This window comes from Oncorhynchus tshawytscha, linkage group LG04, assembly GCF_018296145.1.
Source record: "Oncorhynchus tshawytscha isolate Ot180627B linkage group LG04, Otsh_v2.0, whole genome shotgun sequence".
NCBI classification, from domain to species: domain Eukaryota; kingdom Metazoa; phylum Chordata; class Actinopteri; order Salmoniformes; family Salmonidae; genus Oncorhynchus; species Oncorhynchus tshawytscha.
The window spans coordinates 60,294,849-60,310,216 of record NC_056432.1 but is presented as its reverse complement, the minus strand read 5'-3'; the positions used below and the strand labels follow the sequence as shown (position 1 = coordinate 60,310,216).

General features: G+C 44.9%; 1 protein-coding gene across 1 annotated transcript in view; it reads right to left on the bottom strand.

The window, feature by feature from the left end:
- Positions 1-15,368, bottom strand: part of fam189a1 (family with sequence similarity 189 member A1) — a 131,285-nt gene that overhangs the window by 20,679 nt on the left and 95,238 nt on the right. Inside the window, 2 exon segments of the mRNA XM_042320970.1 lie at positions 3,017-3,148; positions 8,706-8,816. Of these exon segments, the coding sequence (XP_042176904.1) occupies positions 3,017-3,148; positions 8,706-8,816 (243 nt within the window).

Below are 15,368 nucleotides of genomic sequence, written 5' to 3'. Positions count from 1 at the left end.
AACCGCACTCCTTAACACCCGCCAGCTTAACCCAAAAGCCAGTCGCACCAATGTGTCAGAGGAAACGCCATTCAACTGACGACCGAGGTCAGCCTGCAGGCGCCCGGCCACAAGGAGTCACTAGAGCGCGATGAGTCAAGTAAAGTCCTCCCGGCCTTCCCCTAACCTTCCCCTAACCCGGACGAAGCTGGGCCAATTGTGCGCCGCCCTATGGGACTCCTGGTCACGGCTGGTTGTGACACAGCCTGGGAACGAACCCGGGTCGATGCAGTGCCTTAGACCACTGCGCCCCCGTATTTCCTGTATTTTATTGGATTGAGAATCATTGAAAAATGTACAGGTGAAAACACTGTACACAACTTATCTTGTAATTAAAGCTCTGCCTTTTCCTACCAAGGAAAATTAGGAAAACCAGCCACAGTGCAGGAAATATAGGTCTGAACACACGCATCTGGGCTATGGCAACACACTGTAAATCATATCTTTATAAACAAAAAATATAACTACATATTATTGTTCCATTTTCATGGGTTTTGGGCGATCCTAAAACACAGACAGCACATTTGTGTTGTAGCTGTGTTGTATACATCTGCCTCGCAGATGTGAGAAGAAATATTACTTGTGTGTGTTTACCCTGGCAACTAACATTTGCATATTGACATGGTAAATCATGTCAAATCAAATCAAATCAAATCAAATTTTATTTGTCACATACACATGGTTAGCAGATGTTAATGCGAGTGTAGCGAAATGCTTGTGCTTCTAGTTCCGACAATGCAGTAATAACGAGCAAGTAATCTAACTAACAATTCCAAAAAAAACTACTGTCTTATACACAGTGTAAGGGGATAAAGAATATGTACATAAGGATATATGAATGAGTGATGGTACAGAGCAGCATAGGCAAGATACAGTAGATGATATCGAGTACAGTATATACATATGAGATAAGTATGTAAACCAAGTGGCATAGTTAAAGTGGCTAGTGATACATGTATTACATAAGGATGCAGTCGATGATATAGAGTACAGTATCAACGTATGCATATGAGATGAACAATGTAGGGTAAGTAACATTATATAAGGTAGCATTGTTTAAAGTGGCTAGTGATATATTTACATCATTTCCCATCAATTCCCATGAGTAAAGTGGCTGGAGTAGAGTCAGTGTCATTGACAGTGTGTTGGCAGTAGCCACTCAATGTTAGTGGTGGCTGTTTAACAGTCTGATGGCCTTGAGATAGAAGCTGTTTTTCAGTCTCTCGGTCCCAGCTTTGATGCACCTGTACTGACCTCGCCTTCTGGATGACAGCGGGGTGAACAGGCAGTGGCTCGGGTGGTTGATGTCCTTGATGATCTTTATGGCCTTCCTGTAGCATCGGGTGGTGTAGGTGTCCTGGAGGGCAGGTAGTTTGCCCCCGGTGATGCGTTGTGCAGACCTCACTACCCTCTGGAGAGCCTTACGGTTGAGGGCGGTGCAGTTGCCATACCAGGCAGTGATACAGCCCGCCAGGATGCTCTCGATTGTGCATCTGTAGAAGTTTGTGAGTGCTTTTGGTGACAAGCCGAATTTCTTCAGCCTCCTGAGGTTGAAGAGGCGCTGCTGCGCCTTCCTCACGATGCTGTCTGTGTGAGTGGACCAATTCAGTTTGTCTGTGATGTGTATGCCGAGGAACTTAAAACTTGCTACCCTCTCCACTACTGTTCCATCGATGTGGATGGGGGGTGTTCCCTCTGCTGTCAGGATACCAACTGTAATAATACCTTGAAGGAAGCTGTTAATAAGGTGTTCATACAGAGTTGAACCTCCCTGAACACAACATCCCTGCCTGCATACCTGGAGCCAGGCTGGGGTCAGGCTGGGGTCAGGAGCTCCACTGCCAAGGTTACACACCCCGCCTTCACTCAGGAACCCACATATTAACTGAATCCTCGTTCCACACTCATTACTCATGGCTTTAGGCAATGACAGGTTAAAATTCAGGAAGAGGAACGTGATTTGAAGCACTGTGAATGAAACCAATACCTCTGGAGTATAAGTATTACAATATCTATTGGGACATGAACCTATTTTGGTTTTTACACGTTCTGGTTTGAAATGGGTAGTTAACTGTGAACTACATTGATACGCCAAAGTGGTGACACACATTCTATGCATGTAACTGACTTGTAAAGTTCTTTAAAAAAAATATCTATGCTGTGTATTGGAGGGACGTTTTGAGGCAGACAGCAGCAGTATTACTTAATATTAATATCTAGACAGAGGATAATGGAGAGCCATGATGGCCATTGCTTTATGTGACATCTGACATAACTCACCCTATCTGACTTCCTTAGCACATAATACAGTTTTATAGTGTCCATTCTGACATCTTTTTAATGGTCTATGATCATGATGACTAACAGGGTTGGATCTTTCCTCTTTCATACCCATGCTTCATTTTAAAGGGACTTTTATTTAGTTATCAATGTCTTATAATCAATCAGTGGCATGAAATGAAAGCATTGGAACACTGTAATCCAATAAAGATGCAGCTGCATATAGATCACCATGCCGACAGAAGGCTTTTCAGTTTATATCATCTCCAGAGATCATGAACTGAGCGAACTGGCAAAGCCAAGCTGACAGACCATGCAATTAATATGACTAAGAGCTATGTGTGGATTAGAAGACAAATGAGGTTGCCATTCTCAGTTTCCTGTTCTACTCATCTGAGCCTATACGTTTCCACTTGTGTTTTACATTGTTTGTGTATCAGCTAAGCTCGCATGACTTGTTATTCATTACACCGAGGTACACCAGTACAGAGTAGGAGAAAGTTTCAGCTTGAAGAGGTTGGGAGGATCAAGTTATATGGACGACATAACATAATGGGAATCCTTTCCTTAGAATAAGGCTATAGAGTACACATCAAAGAAGAAATGGTGTAACATACACATACCTGTCTAGTCACACACATGCACACGCACACACACACACACACACACACACACACACTCTCACACTTTCACCCACCTTGAGGTGTTGGCGTATGGTGTCGCAGTCGCTCAGTGGGTTCAGTTTGAGCGTCTCTCCTAGGTTGTTGCAGCTGGAGCTCTGGTGCTGCAGTTCACAGCACACACACACACCGTCACTGTCAAACTTGATCTGGGGGAGAGAAAGGACACACACACACACCGTCACTGTCAAACTTGATCTGGGGGAGAGAAAGGACAGGGGTAAGTAAAGGGGCTATTGGATATCAGTGAGAACTCACTGTACTTTTTTCCCACACTTGATAATGTTACAACACACCCTAGCGCTGTGTCTCCTCTTCCGCCATTTGCATAAAGCAGAATCTTAATGCTTCTCTATGATGGAGATCAGACTTGCACCTCTGTCTCTGCCCGCTCTGATACTTTCCTTGCCAGAATACACTCTTAGCACCTTTTTTTTCTATCTAGAACCTAAAAGGTTTTTTTGGCTGTCCCCATAGGAGAACCCTTTGAAGAACCCTTTTTGGTTCCATGTAGTACCATTTCCATAGAGGGTTCTACATGGAACCAAAAAGCGTTCTCCCTGGAACCAAAAAGGGTTCTCTAACATGACAGAGGAATCTACAGTGCAGGAGGATTACATAACAGTGAGTTGTAAGGCAGAGTTAACAGGGGGAGGATCTTAAGGTGCTGCTACAACTACTAACTATGTGACCCAGATTGTAAGGAGGCGGGACGTGAACCTACCCATCATGGGTTAATTGCATGGGGGAGTGAAGTCCATTAATATTTCAGTCATAGTGGGGTATATATGGTCTCCAAGGAGCCGTGTACAGTAGTAAAGGGAACTGGGAAAAGGCATTTAGTCTCGTATGCTAATCACTCAGTCAGCAGTAGTGATGTCCTGCTGGTGAAAATGACAAATCTCTGGACCATTGTTCTAGCCTGGCTCTATACTCAACACACTATGAGGAACGCAAGCTCTACAGGGCAAAATATCGCTCACTTGCTCTCTCTCTCTCTCTCTCTCTCTCTCTCTCCTGCTCTCTCTCTCCTGCTCTCTCACCCTCCTGCTCTCTCACCCTCCTGCTCTCTCACCCTCCTGCTCTCTCACTCATTCTCCTACTCTGTCTACTGCTCTCTCACCTGCTCTCTCTCCTGCTCTCTCTCCTGCTCTCCTGCTCTCTCTCGCTATTCTCTTGTGCTCTCTCTCTCTCCCTCTCTCTCTCTCTCTCTCTCTCCTGCTCTCTCTCTCTCTCTCTCTCTCACTGTGGAGATCCTTGGAGGAAGTAGACTCATGTGTGCATGATGTGGTGTACATGTTTGCATGTTCCTCATGCCCCAGCAGACCAGTCGGCACACAGGGGGTCTTGCAGTATGTCAGTGCCATATGAATGAACAATTAGATTAGAATATCTAAGTCTGCAGAGCAGCACAGCCGTTGCAGTGTTGTTTTCATTTTGAAAATCTATTCATGCATTGCTTTCATTTAATGGTGCAGTGTATGACAAGCTCTCTATTTCTGCAGATTTCTATGTTTTGGGTGTGAAACGGCGCGTGAAACAGTGATTTGAACGTCTGATGTCACTAGACACAACCAGAGATGTAATCTACCAGCCTTAGCCACGTGAGCACTCCGCATAGGACCCATCATGCATTTCACCAGCCCATCCAAGATAGGCTTGATGAGACAAGTGGTTTGTCATTAGCCCAGAGAACCACCACCATCACCAACAAAGCAAGCCTTCCAGTTCCCACACACAATGAGAACACCTCCTGCTCTGCTCTGGTTCCTGCTTTCCATTCCAGAAGCGGTGAACAATCTATTTACACAGACAAAAACTGCATTAAAGTGGTTGATCCTTTCCAAAAAAATGTGGGATGCCCTTTAAACTAGTTATGCCGTACTGAACAGATTATGCACCTCGCCTGAGCCAAATGCATGCTCAGGGAATGCTACTGTTTGTCCTCGCAATACACTGGAACTCTATCAGGTAGGCCAGCAGTCCTGATGGGGCTTTTAGTGTACATCATGTGCAGGGCACTAGTGATGCCTGTCACATCCTCCCCGCTCCCTCCTTCCTCCATCACGTTCAGATTCAGAAAACCTCAATGTGTTCAATGATGCAATTCATTTTGCAGCAATCACAATACATACAGGTTAAATCCCATATTTAAAAGCAATAACATCAGATATTTACAAAGAAGTCGGACAGATAGACAGGTTTCCCTGAGAAAGAAGTCTGGTTCTCCTCCGCTCTGCAGATCATTCCTCTTCACAGAACCGCCCTTCTACGGGCCCCAACACATTGCATCACAACTCGTGTCACCCGCCCCTAGTGTTGATGACGGGTGTAAAACATCTTGACAAACGTCTTGAGATGTAATGCCACGCCAAGCTACATTGGGCACTCATAAAACAAGGGCTTTAATATCAACTTCCTGGAAGTGATTCAAGGAGAAGGCTTAGGCAGTGTGTCACAGGGAGTGGAGTAGTGCCATGCTAAAACTGATGACACACTTTCTGTGTGACCAGGTCCTGTGAATCATTCCGTCACTCCGGCAACAATACCATTTACGAAGATAGGTTTCAAGTTGAGTCAACAGCTCAGTATTACATTCATGGACTTCTAATGTATACATTATTTTGATTTATTCACTATGCAAGATGGAGGCAGTTGACATTGATGTTGATGGTGACGAAATACCCCAGTCGGATGGACTGTACAGGTGAATTACAGCTACCTGGAGAAAGGTCACCTCAGGAGCCTGGATAGAATAATAGATAGTTACTTATTCACGCTCTCTTATTACTGCATAAGGAATGGAAATGAATTCAATAAAGCCTAGCAGTGTTTATGTATCCACTGCAAAGCCTGCAAACAATGCCAGAGTGTTTAATTGATTAGACCAACTAAATTAGAATTCCCATGTGATTAATGTGGCTAGAATAGCAGATCCTCAGTGTAATTACCATCAGCAGTCATGTGAGGGGAACCCTCCTCAGTTTAACTACTACGATGATTCGCTTTCCTCTTTCCCCTTTCTGCTTGACAGATGTGTGTTATTTCCAATGTTCTATAATTATAAGAATAAAAACATTCGTTTTTTGCAAAGAGATGGATTGAATCAATAAAATTAGAGTCTAGCTGTCGTTGCCTCGCCTGCTACTGGGTCTGTCTGTGATACCGGGTCTGTCTGTGCTACTGGGTCTGTCTGTGTTACTAGGTCTGTCTGTGCTACTAGGTCTGTCTGTGCTACTGGGTCTGTCTGTGTTACTAGGTCTGTCTGTGCTACTAGGTCTGTCTGTGCTACTGGGTCTGTCTGTGCTATTGGGTCTGTCTGTGTTACTAGGTCTGTCTGTGCTACTAGGTCTGTCTGTGTTACTAGGTCTGTCTGTGCTACTGGGTCTGTCTGTGCTACTGGGTCTGTCTGCGCTACTAGGTCTATCGGTACTATTCGGTCTGTCTGTGCTACTGAGTCTGTCTGTGTAACTAGGTCTGTCTGTCTGTGTTACTATGTCTGTCTGTGCTACTAGGTGTGTATGTGTTACTAGGTCTGTCTGTCTGTGTTACTAGGTTTGTCTGTGTTACTAGGTCTGTCTGTGCTACTAGGCCTGTCTGTGCTACTAGGCCTGTCTGTGCTAGGCCTAGGCCTGTCTGTGCTACTGGGCATATCTGTGTTACTAGGTCTGTCTGTGTTACTGGGTCTGTCTGTGCTACTGGGTCTGTCTGTGCTACTAGGTCTGTCTGTGCTACTAGGCCTGTCTGTGTTACTAGGTCTGTCTGTGCTACTGGGTCTGTCTGTGCTACTAGGTCGGTCTGTGCTACTGGGTCTGTCTGTGCTACTGGGACTGTCAGTGCTACTGAGTCTGTCTGTGCTACTGAGTCTGTCTGTGTTACTGGGTCTGTCTATGCTACTGGGTCTGTCTATGCTACTGGGTCTGTCTGTGCTACTGACTGTCTATGCTACTAGGTCTGTGCTATTGGGTCTGTTTGTGCTACTGGGTCTGTCTGTGTTACTAGGTCTGTCAGTGCTTCTGGGTCTGTCTGTGTTACTGGGCTGTCTATGCTACTGACTGTCTGTGCTACTGGGTCTGCCTGTGCTTCTGTGTCTGTCTGTGCTACTGAGTCTGTCTGTGCTATTGAGTCTGTCTGTGTTACTGGGTATGTCTGTGTTACTAGGTCTGTCTGTACTACTGGGACTGTCTGTGCTACTGACTGTCTGTGCTACTGGGTCCGTCTGTGCTACTGACTGTCTGTGCTACTGGGTCTGTCTGTGCTACTGACTGTCTGTGCTACTGGGTCTGTCTGTGCTACTGACTGTCTGTGCTACTGGGTCTGTCTGTGCTACTGGGTCTGTCTGTGCTACTGACTGTCTGTGCTGGGGCAGACTGAAGCAGGGGAGAGAGATGGTAGAATGGGGCCGTATTATGGTGAAGGGAATGCAGGATATCCTGTGGAGCCAACTACAGTGCTGATACAACCCCACACAACACAGTGGTCACAGAACAGAATAGGTAGGCTAGGGGCTTGAGCTGTTGTTCTGCTATAAATAATCCCTTCATAGCCATCCATCCATTCAGCACACACAATACAGATATACAAGCACACTAGGCTACTCAGAGCTGGAGCCATGTAGAGAAGTACGGTATTCAAATATTTGTTTTCATTTTTAATCCCCCAAAAGCTATTCATTATTTATAGCTTATTAAACACTAATTAAATGAGTCCAGAATTGATGGATTTCAGTATTTTCTTTTACAGAGAAAACCCTTTTAGAGGACTTTGAGAGCTGTGATTTTCTATGCCCTAACAGCATAGTTGATCTAGGAACTTTACTCTTGTCATGAGTCTATAGATTCATGTAATCTATGCTAGTATGAGGTACGCAACTCCTTCCCCAGCCTGATCCTGACACATACGTTGTGCCACACCATCTGAAAATGGGAAGCTCTGTGAATTTGACACAGGAACAGAAATGAAACCTGCCGCAGACAGCAGACAAATTGAAAGCGCTCTCTACCCAGACGACGGATTATTATGTTTTTCTTAATAATTCAACTATGAGCTCCAGTGGGTAATCAGACAGACAAACGGCACTGAGCCCTACTATTAAGAAGGACGTAGGAGTGGCTGGTGTTAATATTTATTTTTACTGTGAGCTGGGCGGGTGGGGCGGGGCTCTGCACACTGATTCAACTGGTGTGTGAGACTGACGGATCCCAGACAGGCTAGGGCCTTTCAACACCAGGTGCCACAACTCCTTCATATGAACAGGGGCCCCACCGCATCCATCGGCCCCTGTTAAGATGGAAGAGATAGGGAACCAGTACTGGCCCCTGTAGATAGATGGGAACCAGATGGCCCCTGTAGATGGGAGAATAGGGAACCAGTACTGGCCCCTGTAGATGGGAAAGATAGGGAACCAGTACTGGCCCCTGTAGATGGGAGAGATAGGGAACCAGTACTGGCCCCTGTAGATGGGAGAAATAGGGAACCAGTACTGGCCCCTGTAGATGGGAAAGATAGGGAACCAGTACTGGCCTGTGTAGATGGGAGAGATTGGGAACCAGTACTGGCCCCTGTAGATGAGAGAGATAGGGAACCAGTACTGGCCCCTGTAGATGGGAGAGATAGGGAACCAGTACTGGCCCCTGTAGATGGGAGAGATAGGGCACATGCAGGGGGGACAGAGGGGGGTAGAGGGGCAGGGCACTGGTCTCTCACCAGCTGACAGTCCTCCAGAGAGTTGACCAACTGAGCGTTCTGGCAGGACAGGATGGAGCCAGCCAGGTTGAGCATCACACACACCGCCGACAGCAGCATGAAGAAGGTGATCTGTGGAGAGACAGAGTAGAGATGTTGAGATTTATAGAGCAACAGTAGACCAACACAATACAGCCATAACATCATGTCCTCTAGGCAATATATCACCAGTTGATTTAATGATCATGTTGTCTTGTGGTAGGCAGCAATGTGTTTTTTTATGCATGGTTACAGTGAGAGGGAAGGCTTCACCAATCAATATTGACTGATTGACTGATTACAATGACTAATAAGGGGGAGGAAAAGGCAGCAGATGATCACAGAAATCAATAACCCTTTTTCTCAAACGAATTAAGTCCATCTAAGATAAACTTAATCTAACCCATGGAGAACCCACCTGCTCAGAGGTTAAGAGCACAAACACCACGCATACATATTGACATTTGAAAGACCAACTCTTTACATTGCTCCTAGTAAACACTGTCCCTTATAGTTACAGGACTGTCCTTGACACCCTTATATATTTTCTCACAATGCCTTTCGTATCTAGTGTCACTTGAAGACCTAAAGCCCTGATGAAGGATGGTCAGGTAGAGGAACCAATCTCCTCCTAATTCCTCAGCCCAACTCCAATCAACACTACTGCTTCCCTACAGCCTGATAGATCTCTTCTGTGGCAATTTCCCCCCTCTCTGCACTGTCACCAGAGTGGCTACCTCCATGTTCCCCCTCTAGTCTCCCATTTAAAACAATTATTTTTATTTTATAGCTGACAGTCCCAGGAAATACATCCTGTGAGGAGAAATAGAGTGAACATTTGGGCTCCTTTAAATCACAGCTCAAGTGTAATAGAATGGGTTTAAAGCCGTGATAGGCCTCTGCCAGTAGATTACAAGGCAGAGCCGGGTCCTGTATATCAGGCCTGGACTTCGTCCACACATACTGTAGCCTGTTTGATTTACAGCCCTGGTCCTGGTGCTGCACCCGATGGAACATTATCCCAGACGGGAGGGCCAGGAGGCAGGGGAGGGACACAGGGGACACCAGCCCAGCCTGGGGGTGGGAGGGAAGTGGGAGGGGAGGACAAGACACATTTACTGAGAAAGAGGTTGAAAAACAGACACATGTACAGATGGAGAGGAGGAGAGAGAGCGAGGGAACGAAGGAGGGACAGAGGGAGAGATGGTGTAAACAGATGGAGAGATACTTTTAAGTGCTTTTCACCATGGCAGGAAATTGTAGGATTGAAAGGTTGATCGGCACAGTTCGATGGAGGTAGACCACGAAATCAGAGGAGAAACACACTACCCCAGGCATTATTCCTTGGCTGTGTGCCCTTGGAAGAAATGCCTGGGGTACTGACACTGACAGTAACTGGTTGTCAGTAGAAATATGACTACATCCAACCAACTCCATGTCTTTTCAATAAGAACTATGACGTAATAGCCAATAAGGGGTTGTGACGGCTAGAGAGATGGTGGTTTCAGTTGGACTTTAAGACTCAGGTCTTTAAGACTCAATTCAGCTGCTACAAATCTATGAATTTAAACTAAAACATGAGGAGGGACAGAGAAAACAGTTTGAAAGGAAGAGTTAGATCAGAAGATCAGAGAAATAACATTGAATATTTGTGTGTCCATAGGGTGGTTTCCCAGACACAGACTATGCCAAATCTGGGAAAAGTATTTTGGAAAGGTGTTTTTTTGGTCCAGGACTAGGCTTAATTTGTGTCCTGGAAACTGCCCCTGTATGTATATGTGTACTCTCTGCCCCTGTATGTATACGTGTACTCTCTGGCCCTGTATGTATATGTGTACTCTCTGCCCCTGTATGTATACGTGTACTCTCTGCCTCTGTATGTATATGTGTATATCTCTGCCTCTGTATGCATATGTGTACTCTCTGCCCCTGTATGTATATGTGTACTCTCTGCCTCTGTATGTATATGTGTACTCTCTGCCTCTGTATGTATATGTGTACTCTCTGCCCCTGTATGTATATGTGTACTCTCTGCCCCTGTATGTATATGTGTACTCTCTGCCCCTGTATGTATATGTGTACTCTCTGCCTCTGTATGTATATGTGTACTCTCTGCCCCTGTATGTATATGTGTACTCTCTGCCCCTGTATGTATACGTGTACTCTCTGGCCCTGTATGTATATGTGTACTCTCTGCCCCTGTATGTATATGTGTACTCTCTGCCCCTGTATGTATATGTGTACTCTCTGCCCCTGTATGTATATGTGTACTCTCTGCCTCTGTATGTATATGTGTACTCTCTGCCCTGTATGTATATGTGTACTCTCTGCCCCTGTATGTATGTATACTGTATGTATATGTGTACTCTCTGCCCCTGTATGTATATGTGTACTCTCTGCCCTGTATGTACTCTCTGCCTCTGTATGTATGTGTACTCTCTGCCCCTGTATGTATACGTGTACTCTCTGCCCCCTCTGTACTCTCTGCCCCTGTATGTATATGTGTACTCTCTGCCTCTGTATGTATATGTGTACTCTCTGCCCTGTATGTATATGTGTACTCTCTGCCCCCCTGTATGTATATGTGTACTCTCTGTATGTATATGTGCCCTGTATGTATATGTGTACTCTCTGCCCCTGTATGTATCTGTGTGTATATGTGTACTCTGCCCCCCTGTATGTATATGTGTACTCTCTGTATGTATATGTGTACTCTCCCCTGTATGTATACGTGTACTCTCTGCCCCTGTATGTATACTCTCTGCCCCTGTGTATATGTCTCTGCCCCTGTATGCATATGTATATGTGTACTCTCTGCCTCTGTATGTATATGTGTACTCTCTGCCTCTGTATGTATATGTGTACTCTCTGCCTCTGTATGTATATGTGTACTCTTTGCCCCTGTATGTATATGTGTACTCTCTGCCTCTGTATGTATACGTGTACTATCTGCCCCTGTATGTACGTGTACTCTCTGCCCCTGTATGTATATGTGTACTCTCTGCCTCTGTATGTATATGTGTACTCTCTGCCCCTGTATGTATACGTGTACTCTCTGCCCCTGTATGTACGTGCACTCTCTGCCCCTGTATGTATATGTGTACTCTCTGCCTCTGTATGCATATGTGTACTCTCTGCCCCTGTATGTATATGTGTACTCTCTGCCTCTGTATGTATATGTGTACTCTCTGCATCTGTATGTATATGTGTACTCTCTGCCTCTGTATGTATATGTGTACTCTCTGCCCCTGTATGTATATGTGTACTCTGCCCCTGTATGTATATGTGTACTCTCTGCCTCTGTATGTATATGTGTACTCTCTGCCCCTGTATGTATATGTGTACTCTCTGCCCCTGTATGTATACGTGTACTGCCTCTGGCCCTGTATGTATATGTGTACTCTCTGCCCCTGTATGTATATGTGTACTCTCTGCCCCTGTATGTATACGTGTACTCTCTGCCCCTGTATGTATATGTGTACTCTCTGCCTCTGTATGTATATGTGTACTCTCTGCCTCTGTATGTATATGTGTACTCTCTGCCCCTGTATGTATATGTGTACTCTCTGCCCCTGTATGTATACGTGTACTCTCTGCCCCTGTATGTATATGTGTACTCTCTGCCCTGTATGTATATGTGTACTACTCTGCCCCTGTATGTATATGTGTACTCTCTGCCTCTGTATGTATATGTGTACTCTCTGCCCCTGTATATGTATGTATATGTGTACTCTCTGCCTCTGTATGTATGTATGTGTACTATGTGTTTGCCCCTGTATGTATATGTGTACTCTCTGCCTCTGTATGTATACGTGTACTCTCTGCCCCTGTATGTATGTGTCTCTGCCCCTCTCTGCCCCTGTATGTATATGTGTACTCTCTGCCCTGTATGTATATGTGTACTCTCTGCCCCTGTATGTATATACGTGTACTCTCTGCCCCTGTATGTACGTGTACTCTCTGCCCCTGTATGTATATGTGTACTCTCTGCCCTGTATGTATATGTGTATGTGTCTCTGCCCCTGTATGTATATGTGTACTCTCTGCCCCTGTATGTACTCTCTGCCCCTGTATGTGTACTCTCTGCCTCTGTATGTATATGTGTACTCTCTGCCCCTGTATGTATGCCCCTGTATGTATATGTGTACTCTCTGCCCCTGTATGTATATGTGTACTCTCTGCCCCTGTATGTATATGTGTACTCTCTGCCTGCCCCTGTATGTATACGTGTACTCTGCCCTCTGCCCCTGTATGCCCCTGTATGTATGTGTACTCTCTGCCCCTGTATGTATACGTGTACTCTCTGCCCCTGTATGTATATGTGTACTCTCTGCCCCTGTATGTATGTACTGTACTCTCTGCCCCTGTATGTATACGTGTACTCTCTGCCCCTGTATGTACGTGTACTCTGCCCCTGTATATATACTCTCTGCCCCTGTGTACTCTCTGCCCCTGTATGTATACTGTATGTATATGTGTACTCTCTGCCTCTGTATGCATATGTGTACTCTCTGCCCCTGTATGTATATGTGTACTCTCTGCCCCTGTATGTATACATGTACTCTTGTGCACTTTTCATTTCTAACTTGAAATGTGCATGAGGGTGTTAAACACGGATCATAAAGTGCACCTGTATTTCCATGTTGATATGTTAATTAACCTTGGATTGTCACATCACTGAATGTGTGTGTGTGTTACTAAACTAAACTGCCATATGGTAAGAAAAGACACACTGCTTTAGATGTTCACCTTCAGAGAGACTGTGACGGTCAACATCTTCAGAGTACAACACTTGTTCCCATGCTTCAAATGTCTCATCACTGACGTTAAAGGAAACAAGCAGAAAGCTGAGAACTTTGTGTAAAAACATATGAATTAGCTTGACTGAGAATAGAACGAGGCTTTGACAATGACCATTTTGTAAGGCAGAGATGGAGCAGAGAGACCGTGCCTCCAACATCAGTCGTAAAACGCCTATTAACGTGCACCTCTGAGTGTTCGCCTCATCACCAGCTGAGCACAGCCAATCAAATGAACTGCTCAATCTCACCAGGTTTTCTGCTGCTCTCTCTGTGGCAATTCCCACTGAGTGGAAAATGCCCCATAGTGTGAGGTACATTTCCGTAAAACAATCATATATTTATACAATCATACTAAATATGTTGTTACAATGTGTGTTTACTGTTTAGATTGTGGTGGAACTCACAAATTCCCTTTCAATATTAAATCAGACTCTCCAAGGATGTTCTGACAAGACATCCCAGGTCCAATCTGAGACGAGCAAAACCAGCATTCTATTCTATGACTTTCTATTTGTTTTAATTCGTTTCTGTTCATTTATTTTCCGTCTTTGTTTCCATTATCTTCCTTTTCATTGCTTTCCATAAATTGAATTCAGCACCAATGAGAAGGCAGACAGGTAAGTGTCTGCAGTAAATCTCATTAATAGCTGACTTTATCGTCTGTGCCTTATAGCTAACCTGACTGAATGGCTGTTCTTTAAGAGTCATATTTCACCAACACATACCTGTCTCCTGGGCTAATGAAAATGTGTGGCTCCACACTGGCTCTGTGTTCTAATTACCATTTGGGATCACATTGCACTGTTTAACAGACACTCATTAATTACCGTCCGCCACCATGCCCCCAGCATGACAAACAGACTGACAGACTGGCAGACACTGCTAGGGAATTCCATCAGAGTTAGGGTCAATACCATTTTTTATTCAGTCAATTCAGGAAGTACACTGAAATTCCAATTCAGTTTACTTCCTGGAACCCAACTCTGCATGCCACTGAGGGACCGGGGAGATTTACACCGCGTGTCACAGTAACCATTTAACACTCGCCAGGATGCCAATATATCCCCACCATTTTGTTTTCTGATCGGTGGACAGGAGATGGAAAACACACAAGGCCCAGGCATGGACTTCTCCATCAGGGCGCTAATCATTCATACATACAGTCATTTCCCTCATGTGTAGTATGGTGCTGTATGAGGACCCATGTGTAGTATGGTACTGTATGAGGATCCATGTGTAGTATGGTACTGTATGAGGACCCATGTGTAGTATGGTACTGTATGAGGATCCATGTGTAGTATGGTACTGTATGAGGACCCATGTGTAGTATGGTACTGTATGAGGATCCATGTGTAGTATGGTACTGTATGAGGATCCATGTGTAGTATGGTACTGTATGAGGATCCATGTGTAGTATGGTACTGTATGAGGATCCATGTGTAGTATGGTACTGTATGAGGATCCATGTGTAGTATGGTACTGTATGAGGATCCATGTGTAGTATGGTACTGTATGAGGATCCATGTGTAGTATGGTACTGTATGAGGATCCATGTGTAGTATGGTACTGTATGAGGATCCATGTGTAGTATGGTACTGTATGAGGACCCATGTGTAGTATGGTACTGTATGAGGATCCATGTGTAGTATGGTACTGTATGAGGATCCATGTGTAGTATGGTACTGTATGAGGACCCATGTGTAGTATGGTACTGTATGAGGATCCATGTGTAGTATGGTACTGTATGAGGACCCATGTGTAGTATGGTACTGTATGAGGATCCATGTGTAGTATGGTACTGTATGAGGACCCATGTGTAGTATGGTACTGTATGAGGATCCAT